At 40.1% G+C, this 15,388-nt stretch overlaps 1 protein-coding gene, 1 long non-coding RNA gene and 1 other non-coding gene across 3 annotated transcripts in view; 2 read left to right on the top strand and 1 right to left on the bottom strand.

The window, feature by feature from the left end:
• Positions 1 to 14,355, top strand: part of LOC138242413 (zinc finger protein 436-like) — a 32,334-nt gene extending 17,979 nt beyond the window's left edge. The window contains exons 2-3 of the mRNA XM_069197894.1: positions 13,087 to 13,196; positions 13,963 to 14,355. Of these exons, the coding sequence (XP_069053995.1) occupies positions 13,087 to 13,196; positions 13,963 to 13,998 (146 nt within the window). The 3' untranslated portion in view covers positions 13,999 to 14,355. The remainder of the gene's footprint in view (positions 1 to 13,086; positions 13,197 to 13,962) is intronic.
• Positions 245 to 332, top strand: trnay-gua (transfer RNA tyrosine (anticodon GUA)). The gene is given in 2 exon segments: positions 245 to 281; positions 297 to 332. It is a non-coding gene; the product is annotated as a tRNA-Tyr (tRNA).
• Positions 10,147 to 11,126, bottom strand: LOC138242424 (uncharacterized). Its single transcript, XR_011191559.1, has 4 exons — positions 10,818 to 11,126; positions 10,602 to 10,634; positions 10,377 to 10,415; positions 10,147 to 10,274 (listed from the first exon to the last, which is right to left on the bottom strand). It is a non-coding gene; the product is annotated as an uncharacterized lncRNA (long non-coding RNA).
• Positions 14,356 to 15,388: the final 1,033 nt, after the last annotated feature.

Below are 15,388 nucleotides of genomic sequence, written 5' to 3'. Positions count from 1 at the left end.
AATATGATCCCTCGAGAAAAAAAAAAGTCCTTGAGTCATTTTCCACCTGGAATGATTGATGCCCCATCAAACCTTTTGTAATATCCCCGGAAGTTTATAAAGTAGAATCCTGGTTTGTGGCTTAAATTCAAGATAAACAAGACTAAGGAAACGAGTTGGAAACTTGATGTCGAACTGGGATTTAAATCACCTGGAACATTTCACTACATTGGGCAGTATGTGCCAGAGAGAAGCTCTTGACATCCCTTTGATAGCTCAGTTGGTAGAGCAGAGGACTGTAGTGGAAACAGTGGGGAATCCTTAGGTTGCTGGTTTGATTCCGGCTTGAAGGAAGGTGCTTTTTGTGTACTTTAATCAAAGAGTTAAAATAGTGAATCTTTTTCATTCAGACTTCGATCAAAAGCTCAATAAACGACGAAGCAGAGGCTCTTGTTCCGAATTCAGCTCACGTCTGATTGTCTTGTTTTGGCCAAGATCTGATCTTTGAATTCAGGGACTACTCTGTCGGCTTTGTAATTCAAAAGTAGATACAAATGTCATGTTTTTCGTAGATATTAAGGTGTTCTCTGTTTTCAAAGGATAGGTACTTAATAGGCTTTATGATTTGGTTTTGATTTTGAATCATTATATTATTAAGTTTGTGCTTCCTGTGTTTTTATCATATCGTGAACTTATTTTTTACACAAATGCTTACAAAGGCAAACACTGCACACATCTGTTTATACTAGCGGTGAACTGTACATTTTTATTTAGTACAAGCTACTACTGCACTTTTGGGAGTATTAATAGGTTCGATATAAGTGGCAAAAATATAATATTCTGACCCTGAAAGGCATTATACTCACTGAACTGAGAGCGTGTGACCGTGTACGGGCTTACAATTCATGAATATCAATGGTCAGACGCTTACAATGAGTGATGTTCGCGTTTTATATTATTTCGGAAATTTAAAAAAATCATTTTCAAACCTACAGCTTGAATGAATTTTTTTTAAATAAAAAAAAGATTTTGTCTCTTTCTTGTAACTGTGCTAAAACAATTCAGATAATAATAATAATTGCTAACACTTATATAGCGCTTTTTCTGGACACTCCACTCAAAGCGCTTTACAGGTAATGGGGACTCCCCTCCACCACCACCAATGTGCAGCATCCACCTGATACATCAGAATACAGATACATCAGAATAGTTAGTACGTGAAGGTCACTGGTTTATATCCAGTTACGTGTATTGGGATTGAAAATACACTTTTACATGGACTTTATTGGGTTTTAGGAATCAGGAAATTTATTTTTGCACATCTTCGACTACCATCAGGAATAACTTAGTGTTTTCAGTGTGTTGATTGTTTCTGCCTGTGATCTCGGAATCTATTACTTGTGCCTTTACATGTACAGTAGAAACCTGGTTCGTGACTTAAATTCAAGGTAAACAAGACTAAGGAAATGAGTTGGAAACTTGTCCATTATATAAATGAACAGCACCTGAAAGCAAATGTTGGGTCTGGTTTCCTTTCTCTCCAGCATGAAATAGCAATCATTACAAATAGCACCAGCTAATGTCCAATAGGGTTAGTCATTTTAATTAACATGACTATACTGTAAGGTCCTGGTACATGGGAGTGGATTTCATCCACAATTAAAAAAGGGCAAATTATATTTACAGGCTTCAGACACTTTTTAATACAAAAGTGACCTAAAACTCCCTAACTTTCAAGTTTCCTTGAACCTGTGATAAAAAGGGGTCTGAAACTTCCATTCTGTTATGTAACTGTCTCTAAAGTCGGACGTGGTGTTTCGCGGATGTGCAGTGTGCCTTTTCTCTTGTCGTGTTCAAGATAATTCGCTCCTGACTGCATGTTCTGTACTGCTCTGTTATTTCGTTCAGATTACCTATGTGGTGTACAGATAAAACTCAACTGCCTGGTGTATTTTCCTGGTTCAGCACCAACAGAACCAGAAAACACATCAGGTGACTTTGATATGATTTGAACATACAACCTTCTGAAGGGGAGTCAGACACGTTACCGTTGTGCCACAAGGTCACTCCTGCTGAGTGATTTTAATTCCCCCAAGGAGAAAAATCAGCATCCCTGAATTTATTTTTTATTCTCTCCTGTGAGGAGCACCGCTCTTCCGAAGGGGTTCTCTTCTTCCCAGATCACAGATTATTCTTCCTGCACATCTCTTACACATAGACCAGACACACCATCTCCATTAACATCTTCACTATATCTATAGATCTGACCCGCTACAGCCCCGATATTCCTGGACAGGATATTTACCACCAGCCTCATGAAATTCTCTTGCGAGGATATAGACATAAGAATATTTGTGTTTGGTTAAAAAAATGGTGTAAATGGCTGTGAAAACATTCACAGTGTATTTTATACACAAAGTAAGTGTTTTCGTAACTCTGAGATGTTTCGTGAAAACGTTACTGGCGTGCCAAAATCGTTTTTGAACTTCAAGCTAACTTCCCCGCATTGTAGCGCAATTGGTCAGTGTGCAGCGCTTATACAGTGGTGTTCTGCAGAGGTTGTGAGTTTGATCATCACCTGGAGCAGTCTCCGTTTTCAGCTGCAGAAACTTTCTTTAATTTAAGTCGGTTCTTGTGTTACTTTTTCCGATCGATGGAGCTGTATTAATGCAGGCACACCTGCTTCCACGTCAAGTTTATCGTTGCTCACAAACCAACACACTGCAGACACCTCTGATATTGTCACTGCTTTTGGGCCACATGTTCCTCCTGTCAGCCTACCATGATCATACACCTATAGAAATATTTCTGCTGTAGTACAGGAGTGAACAAACGAAGCAAAAGCACACCAAGTTTAAAAAGGTCTTCCTGAAATTCCTCATATTTGAGCCAGCACTAAAATATTTCATTCGGGTTCACCCAATACATCAGTATTTGCAGGGGAATGCTGTCACACATGAAATCTTATTTGGTTCTGAAGTTTGAGAGGTATATTACAAAACGAGTGGGTGAATAGAAAATGAAACAGGGGTCACTTCGTAGGCTTAAAAGAAATCCAAGCAGCATAAAAACTCATGAATTTTAACAATGTAGAACACTCACAAATTTCATTGTGCTGCACCTTTCTCCTGCTGCTTTTATAATTTGGTCTTTCACATTTTAATGCCCATCTTACCGAACATCTTTTCTCAATTACAGACAGCCCAAACAGTTATTAAGGCAGAAATCAAAGGCTATCTAATTTTTCCTTTCTGCTAAAGACATTGAAGTTTTTGGGAAGCATTTTCCTTGTCCATTAAGTTCTTGCTAAGCAATTTCTCCGTTTTCCTTTTATTGTGATTGTCAGCGAGTACAAGACTGGAATAATGCACGACAGGAAAAGTTTAGCTATCGGGAGTGACATTTGAACTGAAGCCTCCACTTAGAGACCAGAGCACATGAGCAACATGAAAAAACAAGAGTCCTTGAGTGTGGCACTTTAGACCACTTAACCATCCTGCCAGGCAGCAGAGGGTGGTGTGTGCACCCATTGCTTTGTCAACTAAAAATCAGGGCAGATTATGCTAGAACAACAGAAGGATTATTAAACACTACCGATAATTATTTTCCTCTTATTACAGAGATTTCTACATTGCAAGACATTTGATGACTCAGATAAAGGAATGTCATGGTAAACAAAACAGGCAAGGATAGGGTTCAAACCCACAAACTTCAGTTTACAAAACCAACACCTTACCACTTGACCCCCACACCTGCAGTTCCGTATTATTTCCCATCAAGGCTATCACGTTTTTAAAATAAAAAAAATAATCTTTGTGTACAAATTGCAATGAGGGAATAAAACAAATATGATTATTACTGTTGTTCAAATTAATTCTACTGAAATTGATTAAATTGCGTGGAGGCAACAACAACAATATCGTGATTCTTAATAAGGAAATATGGGGCAGCAGTGGGATTCCAAGTCATGCCCTCAAATAGACTGGAAATTTAATCCAGCCAATTACCAGTTACCATTCATAATGGCTTTTCAGCACTTGTAGTCTGACTTTGTGGTGTTATGACGCATGGAAGCGACTTCTTTGGCACTCTGAATATAGTTCTTCTGTAGAGCAGGCTTCAGACTCAGCTAATAGCGCCCGTGTAGATATTTTATTTTTACCAGAAAATGCATTCCGAAACGTATCTCTCCTGTTTTAGAAAAAAATTCAACGGCGTTTTTTATACAGCACACAAACAGTATTTACTGACCCGTCTGAAAGGACCACTGACAGACTTTCTCCAGAAGCGACGGCACCACTACCAGTAGAATGAGAGAGAAATACAGCATGACATGGGGAGTCAAGGGTCTCCCACAATCCATCTTTTCTCACATTACTGATTATTTCACTAAGAATTTGACCTTTTCACAATCAGATTTTTTCACATTTAATAAGATCTATTAATCAACAACATTTAAGAAAGAAAACAAATGGAACATTTTTTGGAACAAGAATAATATTTCAGTGCCTTGACTGAATAAGTGTGCACACCCTTTATAAAGAGGGTTGTAACTCTTGAAATGTCCTCGTTCCTTTGCAGCCCATGCATGCTGACACAGCTACTTACTTAAATTACCATCAGCTGTGGACCTCCAGCTGACCTGTATAAATACTGTATAGATGAGAGAGATCTACTTAGATGAGAGGAGCATGATGGAGTATCGAAAACTTGAAAAAGCTCTCGCAGTTAGATTCTGTGTTCTTCTTGTTCCACAGATATGTTTTTAATGTTCTTTTTCTTTTGAAGATCTCTCATGTTTGTTTCTTTTTTTATAGTTATTAGACTACTACAGGGATTTACCTAGCTTCCTGGAAGACTTCTCATTTTGTGGTTGTTGTGTTTTCGAGTTGCAATTTGGTTTCTATTGATAGGACCCCACGCATTATTGTGGGACTAGTTAACTTTAGTTATTACATTCTACCTGAAAATATCTCAATAACTACTGCTCTGTTTTTCTTTTTTTAAAAGGCACAGGCAATGTTTGTTTTTTTTCCTGAGGCTGATTGGTATCTACAACATGTCAGTTGCAACAAACATGGCCGCTGAAATTTGTCAGCAGCTCTGTACTAAACCTGTTCTCAATTGCAACAAATCTAAAATAACAGCTGTTGCCCATTAGATGTTACTGAAGCCTCTTCGCAGGGTTTAAGCAACCGAGTAGCGGAGTAAGTGGAACAAGAGATCACATTTGAACTGTTGTGAATATAGTGGAAATAATATAGTCACTACATAACAAGCTTATGCACCAATCACTTGAAAAATATTTTTATATTTAACTAAAATTGCTTTCCAGACACAACAACTATTCACAATGAATTTTATCAATACATTTCTTAATGAAACGTATAATTTATTCATAATTAACTTTAATGTTTATCTTAATAAGTAGTATTCCATGTACAGCCTTTAATATGCAATAGTACATTTTCAAGTGTCCTGGGGAGGGAAGAAAACTGAAATGAAGGAAATACATATTTAAAGGGGGTGTAAGTCTTAAATGTGTTCTGTCATATCTGGGCATTTGAATAGATTTATTGTATAATTTATTGTGATTTCACTCGTGTTTCACTTGTGTTTCTCAGAAGAAAGTAGTAACGTTGGTGATTTGAGGGTACAAAAAATATGTTGTACTGTACGGGCAAATATAAGGTTATGTAAAAAAAAAATGTATCACACTTTTGAACATGATTATAGAAAATGTTACAACACGCAAGTCCTTATACTCAAGAAGCCGATGGGCGGGCAAAAGTAAAAAAACAGGCTTGAACAGTTCAATCGAGACGACAAATCCACATCGCAAAGGCAAAAACGAGGTCAGAAACAAGCGAGAATCCAGGAAGCAATGATGAGTTCAAACCTAAAGTACGGGCACTAGGAAGCTCCAAAGAGAATCCGAATTAGGGAGGGATGGTGAGGGAAAAGAGGAGGGTTAAAGTAGTGATGGGAGTGAAAGGGGTAGGAAGATTAGCTGTGGCATGCGCATCTGTTTAAGTGGGTGTGCGTGGGAATTTGCTCGAGCGGGTGGAATGTGTAACAATATACTTTAGAAATTACATGCAGATAACAAAAATGGTTTAAAAAACTTTATTGCAAAACAAAATTCTAATGACATTTATAAAAATGTTACAATCAAAAGTGGTACATTCAGAATTATACATCAATGATTTTTTTCCCTAATTTCTGAAACATCAAATTATAAAAAAAGAAGTAAGGCTGAGCAGAAATGGGATGTTCAAGCCTCCGTGTTGCAAAACACAAGCTGCAGGTACTGTAGACACAGACACAGAGGACAATATGGAAACAGTGGAGTGAAGTGGACTCAGGTCACAGACAGTGTCAGTGTGGAAACAGTGGAGTGAAGTGGACACAGGTCACAGACAGTGTCAGTGTGGAAACCATGGAGTGAAGTGGACACAGGTCACAGACAGTATCAGTGTGCAAACAGTGGAGTGAAGTGGACTCAGGTCACAGTGTCAGTGTTGAAACACTGGAGTGAAGTGGACTCAGGTCACAGACAGTGTCAGACAGTCTCAGTGCTCAGAGCTGCTGTAAGACTGTGTTGGTAAAACTCTTATGTGTCTAGACCTGCAGGAGGAGCTTGTCCCAGACAGCCCTGTCAGTCTCACAGTACCCATCCTCTCCCTGAGACTCGTCCCCAACGTCATCGTAGTCAGTCCTGTCAGGGGCAGGGGCTCCTTCTTCATAAGGCAGAGTGGGCAGGACCCTGTCAGTGTGGGGGACACCTGGCAGAGAGACACAGATATAATAGCTGATATAGAGTCATTCCTGTCAATCAGCTGTCCTCTGCCTGTCTCCGCTGAAGAGATAAAGCTGCTTAAAAAAAAGAATAAGACCTTCAGTAACATTTCTCTCTTTGTGAACCTGGATGCTACAAAATGAATGGTAATCTATCTCCCTGTTCTAAAAATGCTCCAACTAACCAGGAGAGGCAGTTTTTAGCCAAGGGAATCTCAGAACAATTAAAGTTTCTAGAAACAATTGAATGGCAAGCTCTCTTAATGAGGTACAGATATTAAACACCAAACTGGTCTTTACATTTGATCTGCACAAGGAGTTCTCACCTTTTGTCTTTCTTGGACTATTAATTGACACTTAATCATGCAACCTAACTTAACTAAAGTAAACCGTTGTAAACGTTATGGTTGCTTTGTTCACTGAATCTCACATCCCTACATCTTAGCATACATCTCCTTGCTTTGAAGGCCCGGAGAATTGGAAATGTTGACAATAGCCAGGTGTATCTAGATTTTTTAAAACACTTCCATAGTCACAATAGTATAGTGAATGAACGTTTTAAGTCGTCGTAATAATCAGAGATTGTAACAGTACATTGTAAGAGTATTTGCTGATTTTATTAACCAATCTAAATAAACAATATACCATTTATTGATAGAAGCATTACATGATCTGCAGTGATACAAATGGCTGTTAGTGGAGTAATGGTTGGATTAAACAGAATAGTTTTTACAATATTGTAGTCAAAAGCCTTGAAGTAAGTAAGTAATTTTCCATATATAATTGTATCTTTTAGGAAGAATTGATCATTTGGAGCTCTTCTCTTCCAGTTAGTGTTTATTTGCTGGTGTGAAATTAGGTTGAAACTACTTTCTACTGACAGAGGTTAGTGCAGGCTGGTACAGGGCATACTCATGAGTCTTATTTATTATAACTCACCTGACACAGTGTCTGGGCTCTGGGGTACAGTGATGGCATCGTCATATTACTCTGGAGCCTCTTCTGTCACAGAGGACATCAGCTCCCCTGAACCACACACTGTCACACATCAGATTTAAAATTAAAGAGATCTGGCAACCTAACTCTATAATACATTTCAAGCTAATTTCAGATTTTTATTGAGATGGTGAATAACAACAGGGCCACCTTAATCAGGACAGAGAGAGCAATGCTGTGAACCTTTGTGAAACATCTAAAGAGTTTCATCTGGACCTTCAGCAGAATAACCCAGAGAATAATCCAGTGTGATGAGCTGTGTAGTGCACAGAGAGAGCCAGACTCATTGGGATTGGTGCAGGGTTTCTCTCTGTAGGACTGGACTGAAATGACTCACCTGAGAAGGCATCTGGGCTCTGAGGTACAGTTACAGCATCATCATAGTACCCTGGAGCCTCTTCTTTCAGAGAGGACATCAGCTCTCCTGAACCACACAGAGACAGATTTACTGTTACATATCAGATTTAAAATACAGGAGACCTGGGAATCTGATTATATAATACATTTCAAATTAACTCTATTTTGTTTAAATTAAAATGGTGAATGACAACAGAGTAGCCTGTTTCAGAACAGAGAGCAATGGTGTGAATCGTTGTTAAATATCTGAAGAGGAGCTGGAGAATGGCAGCAGAATAACCCAGAGAATAATCCAGACCTATTCACTTCCATAATAAATATAAAACTATTCCTAGATTTGGACTTATTTGGGCAGAGTGAAGATACTGAAGAGGAGCTGGACACTGGCAGCACAGTGACCCAGACTGATAGTTCAGAGCTGAGAGCATAGAGAGTCAGTTTAATGTGACCGTTGCTGAGTAAATGATAACTCTGTATTCTGAGGTTGAGATAAAAGAGAGAATAGAGAGAGTCAGACTCACTGGGTTTGGTGCAGGGTTTCTCTTTGGGACTGGACTGAAATAACCAACCTGACAAAGCGTCTGGACTCTGAGGTACAGTTACAGCATCATCATAGTGCTCTGGAATCTCTTCTTTCAGAGAGGTTATCGAGTCTCCTGAACCACACAGAGACACAGAGAATGTACACTTCAACTCTGACTTACTTCACCACAGTGCTGCAATCACTTTAAACACTGATGTTCATAAGAACTGCAGAGTAAAATGTGTTTTCCATGTAGTTATAGTAAAGTGTAATTCTAAATGCTTTGTGAGATAAAATTAAGACAAGACTCCAGGGTGAGTCTTATAAACAGCCATCAAGAGAATCTTTAACAATTAAGTCAGGATGTTGGTGTTAATATCTCATCTGAAAGGTGGTTTCTCCTGCCTTCAGTTTCCCAGTCATCATTCTGGGACAACGATCCTGAATTCTGCTCCTGAGGGAAATGGTAACTGTTGAATCAACACTAGTTAGAGCTGCATCCTAACTATTCCTTAAAGGTATCCTCTCCCTCTACTGATAAAGACTAGTTTTGTTTTGTCTTAGCCTCTGTGATCTGTTAAGATCAGGCCAGCATTAGGCAACACTGAAGAACAGAGTTAATAAGGTGTCAAACAACGGAGGTTACAGTATATTTTTCAGATTCAGAATTTTCTACACAAGTTCTCTAGATTTCAGCCTGGTTTGGGATGAGAGTGAGTACTGGACTGAAGACACCCCCACTCACACACTGAGCCCCCTGACTCCATCTCCCCTCACCTGATACTGGGTCTCCCTCACTGTCCTCCACATCATCGTATCCTGAGGGCAGCTCGTCAGAGAAGAATCTCCCTGTGAACAGGAGGACAGATCAGTAATACCTGCAGTCAGACAGCAGCCTCACTGTCCTCTACTGGCTGTTCCCACTGTGTGAGAAGCCAGAGTGTGAAAAGTAACACAGAGTTTGTTTTTAGATCAGGGACAGTGCTGTGCTGATTTTCGTTACTCATGTTGACATACCTCTTGAGAAAGAAACCACTGTCTGAAACCAGTGTGGTGAGATATTCTACAAGTGTAAGTCCTAAAATCTTCCTCATAGGGTGGAGACCAATCACACCCTCTATACACTCTCTCCACTCACCTCTCCTGGGGGCGCTGTAGGTTCCCTCTCTGGCCGGTTTGTGCTCTATTTCCTCATAAACAGCATCATGATAGGGGGTGTGTGCTCCCTTAGGTAGGGCTGTGTTAGGAAACAAACACTCACGGTTAACATACAGTGAGGAGAATATAAGGTATTTAATTGGGTGCTAAACCTTTTCTTGGGCATCTGTGCACATAAATATTATATATTATATATTATATATTATATATTATACACATCTGCAAATTTCTACAGATCTCCATCTTAGAGTAAAATCCACATATCAGTTTCATGTGAGTGATAGTACTGACCACCAGAGGTCACTAGTTCCCTCCCTACCTTTCCTCAGCTTCCTGTTATGGATCAGCTGCCACACTAACAGGGCAAACACCACAAAAAGCAGAGCCCCCAGTGGCAGGAGGACCGGGAGCGAGACGGAGAGGCCTCCCAGCAGCTGTGTCTGGGGTGTTGTCCTGGTGCTGCCTGAGGGAGAGGGACACAGATCAGAAAATAATCTTCTGTGTTTTAATCTTTAATCTCAGTAGTGATCTCATCTGGACAGAGATTAGAAACTGGAGAATTTACCTGTTTCCACAGAAGAAGTGCTGGTGGAAGTAGGAAGAGCTATAATAGAAGATAAAATGTTTTTTGATGAGGAGATTCACAATAATTCTCTTTATTTCTTGACAAAAATGAAACAGAGAGGCTATAGTTTATAGAGAGCAGTACTTCTGAAAACCATGCAGTTTGCCAGCAGCATCATTTAGACAAACCGAAATGTCTCTTATTCCCTTCTGTCAACTGCATTACCTGTTGTCACTGGATGACTTTGAGATCCCCAACCTGAAAAAAAAAGGAGAAGGGATGGGTCGAGATTCAGAGAGTATTTAATAGCCATAAGGGCTCATACTAATTGTATTTCTAATAGGCAGAATTTGTGTTGGCTTCTTCATTATTATTTACATCTGTATTCCTGTACTGAGAGCAGCCCTGAACACGCTGGGAGCTCCAGCTGCTCCCACTCACCTGTACAGGTGACCCCAGCGTCCTCCTTGTGCAGACAGTCGCTCTGTCCCAGGGGAGGGTGCCAACAGTCCCACAAGTGAAGCTCACTGCCCCTGCAGTTCACCTTGTCCAGCCAGATGGTGCCATTCCCTGGTCCAAATGATGCGTTTCCCACTGCACTCACTGCATCTCCACAGCCCAGCTGTCTGCAGACCACCTGGGCATCCTGCAGGTCCCAGGAATCATCACAGACTGTCCCCCAGGAGCCATTGTGATAAACCTCCACCCTCCCAGAGCAGGCATCTCTTCCTCCAACCAGCCTGAGGGGCCAGTAGTCTAGAGAACAAAACAAATCTGATTAACAGACATAGAGATACAGTACAAACCCAACCAGCCTGAGGAGCCAGTAGTCCAGAGATTGTTTTGACACATCTTATCAACATCAAAGCAAAATACATCTCGACTACTGTCTGGTTTAGAGCACTGACTTTATTTGTTATTTGTGAAAAAAATGTAAGAACTGATTTATTTTATCAACATACAGATACATTTTGTAAACTCACTTGAACATGTGTCCTGGCCTGAGGCTGTGGAACAGGATTTGAAACTCCGGGGCACAGACTTCTTCTCTTCATCTAAAAGAAGGAAAACCCTGTTAATTTAAGATTAATAACCTTTATACTGGACATGAAGACATTAAGGAACAAGTAATAGGTTTATTAGGCTGCTCCCACCTGAACTATGATGACATTAATGAGTATTGAAGAAAGATGTGAAGATGGGGGTTTGAATTTAATCCTTTCTGTATGAGGTTTAGACTTCTAAGTCACAAGCTGGGGTTTATGGCAGGAAAGGGGGTTAACTGATAAGGATTGCAGATGCAAGCTAGGAACCCCCCTGGGTGTAATCTTAAACTGACCATTTGTCCAGAACATCGTAAACTGGCCAAATACCATGAACCCCCCTCTTTACCATCAGACCGAGTGACGTCAGAAACGGAGAAGAAAACACTATATAACCCAAAAGTTTGTAACAGTACGGCGAACAATACTTCGGTTTTGTTGTTTCTTGCGGGAAACAAGACTTCGGCTTTATTGTTCCTTGCATGCAATAAACTCATCTGTTTTACTTCATCTCGGGATCAAGAACCTTATTTCTTCTGTTACAACAGTATCATGTCTGAGTATGAGAGTATGTTAGCTGCAAGTATGAGTACTCATGCAGTCATTACATCTTCTTTTGTCTTTCGTAATATATATTTTTTACTTTCATTTTTTAATGTGTTGTACGGATTCTGTATATAACACATATTGCTTCTTGAAAATGCTGTGACTGCCAGATCTAAAACAATAAAATAGGAAAACTGTGTGAATGTCTGAAGACATTTGTAAGGCATATTGCTTGGTAAACTGCTGGATTTAAAGTTCCATACTCTGGGATTAGGGATTAGAAACTCTGGAATCTGCTCATAAAACTAACATTCAGCACTTTTTGACAGCTCACCCTATTTTTTAATTAGCAGATTGTTTATTCTTTTAAACTGGAAATAATCAGTAATGGATAAGACTAAACTAACATTGTGTGACTCAAAATAAACACCACATATACAGAACATTATTTGCTAGGGATAAGCAATATAAAATCAGCAATCAATTCACTTATACAACTATTGCTATTGCTCTCTGGCAACAGTTACCGGTTGTGTACAGATCAAACATTTTGGCATCATTTCTCTTCAATGAGTCACTCTTGGTGTTATGATAACAACGAAGAGCGACTCGGCCCAGAAACAACTAAACGTAGCCAGCAACTGTTTTTTGAGCGGAGACAAACATTTCCCTCTTAGACTTGCTTATATCGTTTTCAACATGTTCAAACACGTTCAATTCCCTTTTTTTTAGGCAAACAGAGGGTCTGTTATCGGTCATTTCTGGGATAATGCGACAGGAACAGAGACATGTTACGAGCTTTGCATGTGGTAGAGCTGTGCATTTAACGGGGCTCGGTGTGTTACAATGTCATTAAAATAAATCACGTCACGCCCCTCTGCTGTATGGACGCAGTCCATCCTCAGCTTCACCTGGTATCTGCGTGAAAAAATCCCCCAATGTTGATCCCAATGTTTCTGCAGAGATCAAGAACAAGGGGCAGATTCCTCGTTTACGCATCGCGAATCCTTAATCCTTTTTCTTTGAAATCCAGCACGGAAATGACAGAACAACTAGCTTGATTAACTAACCAAAAAAAAGTCGCCTACTAAATGACTACAGCTCATCTGTATTCAAAACAGGTTTCCATGTCAACCACTGTAATAAACAGCATACGGCCACACCGCGACGGTTTGGAGCCAAGCCAAATAATGCTGAAACAGCACAGCTGCAGCGATGTCTGGGCAAAAAGGTAAGAGATACCAGATCGCCTTTCACGTCTGTTGGGCTGTGTCCAGTTTTGTACTGTGGAGAGTAATAGTTGTAACAATAGATGGTGTGAGAGAAATCTAGCCCTGACATCAGGTTCCTATGCCAGCAGCCATATCACCCTGCAACTCACCACTGGCAATCCCCCCCCACTGAAACTCAGCAGGTGTGAGCTTGGTCAGTACCTGGATGGGAGATCCCTGGGAAAAACTAAGGTTGCTGCTAGAAGAGGTGTTAGTGGGGCCAGCAGGGGATGCTCATCCTGCGGTTTATGTGGGTCCTAATGCCCCAGAATAGTGACGGGGACAGAAAAGTGGAGTGTCCAGAAAAGCACTATGTAAGTGTAAGCAATTATTATAATTATATTTTATTATAATTAAGACATTTAAAATTCTCTTGAACCTCAAAGTATTTTATCTGTTTTTTCTTTGATAATAATGACAGGCATGTTAGTCTGATTGTAATAAAAGCCACTAGGAACAGTTTTTGTGAAACTAATCAATTATTGACGTATTTAGGTGACAATGTTTTACCCACCATTTTTGTGTGAAGACAGATTTATGTCAAATTAGGTTCTGAGCCATCCCACCATAATCTTAACCTTCAACGTCTTGCTGTCCAACACAGGCCGTGGACAAAAACAGTGAAACACTGGGCTATCTATTTAATTTATAAGTCATGATCTGGAGTCCTTACCTGAGCAGGTGATCAGAGCCACTTCAGAGTCTGTGCACTGGGTCTGATTCCAGGCAGAGGAGGGGCAGTGCCACAGCGTGGAGTCGTGAGGGCGGCGTTTAAATTCATCAAGCCAGTGAGGAGCGGAGTCCCGTCTGGGGGCTGAATCGACGACACGCCCACTCTTCCCACAGTTCAGCTCCTGACAGACAGACTCACTGTGTCCTCACTCATGCTATTTGAGCACACGTTGCCCCAGGTGCCATTGTAGAAAATCTCCAGCTGACCAGAACAGCCCTCGGCCAGTCGCAGCTCCTTGAACTCTGGGGACACACAAGTGGACAGACTGAGAGAACCCTGCTCTGAACTGATACAGACTTTCTAGATTAATCACCTCAGATAGAAACAGTGTGTCTGCTAACTACTGTGACATTAGATTATCATGATCTTTTTTCCCCAAATCATATTAATGTAATAGAATGGAATGTTGTTTTTCAATAAAAAACAATGCAATGGTGACATTTTTTTAAATTAGTGCCAACATCAGTTTGTACATTTTCTGTTAATTACAATCCAAATTGAGAATCTTTTGATTATTATGTTAAGACTTGCATCATCCAGGTAGATGCTGTACATTGGTGATGGTGGAGGGGAGTCCCCATTACCCGTAAAGCGCTTTGAGTGGAGTGTCCAGAAAAACGCGATGTAATTGTAACCTGTAAGCAATTATTATTATTAATTATTATTAAGCACCCTATTACAATTACAATACTATTTGTTTTCACATTACTGTCCCTGTTCTTGTCTTGAACTGGGGATACTGTACTTGCTCCTGGCAGTGAACAAGCTGTTGTATGAACACAGTCCTGGTGTGACTGGAGACCTGTACCTGAACACACCACTCCCACGTCCTCCTTGTGTCCACAGTCATGCTGTCCCCACCCTGCTGAGGGACACTCCCACAGAGATGACTCATTCCCCAGACTGTACAAACACATGTATGAGAAAGGAGAGTTTTCCCAAACTGAAGAGTCATGTGCTGAATTTACACTTTGTCCTTCATATACTGTAGTTATAGAATATAATTATCAGTAAATTATATCTTATGTAAGACATATATGTATTGCTTATATTTATAAATACTATATGATTTGTGTTTTATAGGATTTATTTTTATGTTTATTAAGAATATTCCTTGCTAATAGTAAACAGTGAGAGAGAGGGAGGAATAACTGTAGGGAAAAAGTAAGTGAGAGGTGATTGATAATTTATATGGTTTGGATTTATAAATAAAGGCACACAGTGACAGTGTGGAGTGTTCTCAGTGAGCAAGTCTCAGCAGGACAGGAGCAGTGGGAATGGAAGGATGGACCGATGGATCATGATGACAGACTCTAGATCAGTGAAGGAGTTTTAATTGTCCTCAGTGCTGGAGACAGTCTGTATCTCCTACCTGAACAGATCACTCCAGCATCAGATTTATGAGAAGGGGCATAGTGT

This window comes from Lepisosteus oculatus, chromosome 14, assembly GCF_040954835.1.
Source record: "Lepisosteus oculatus isolate fLepOcu1 chromosome 14, fLepOcu1.hap2, whole genome shotgun sequence".
NCBI classification, from domain to species: domain Eukaryota; kingdom Metazoa; phylum Chordata; class Actinopteri; order Semionotiformes; family Lepisosteidae; genus Lepisosteus; species Lepisosteus oculatus.
The sequence above is the reverse complement of the archived record's forward strand: the minus strand, read 5'-3'. Positions and strand labels throughout refer to the sequence as shown.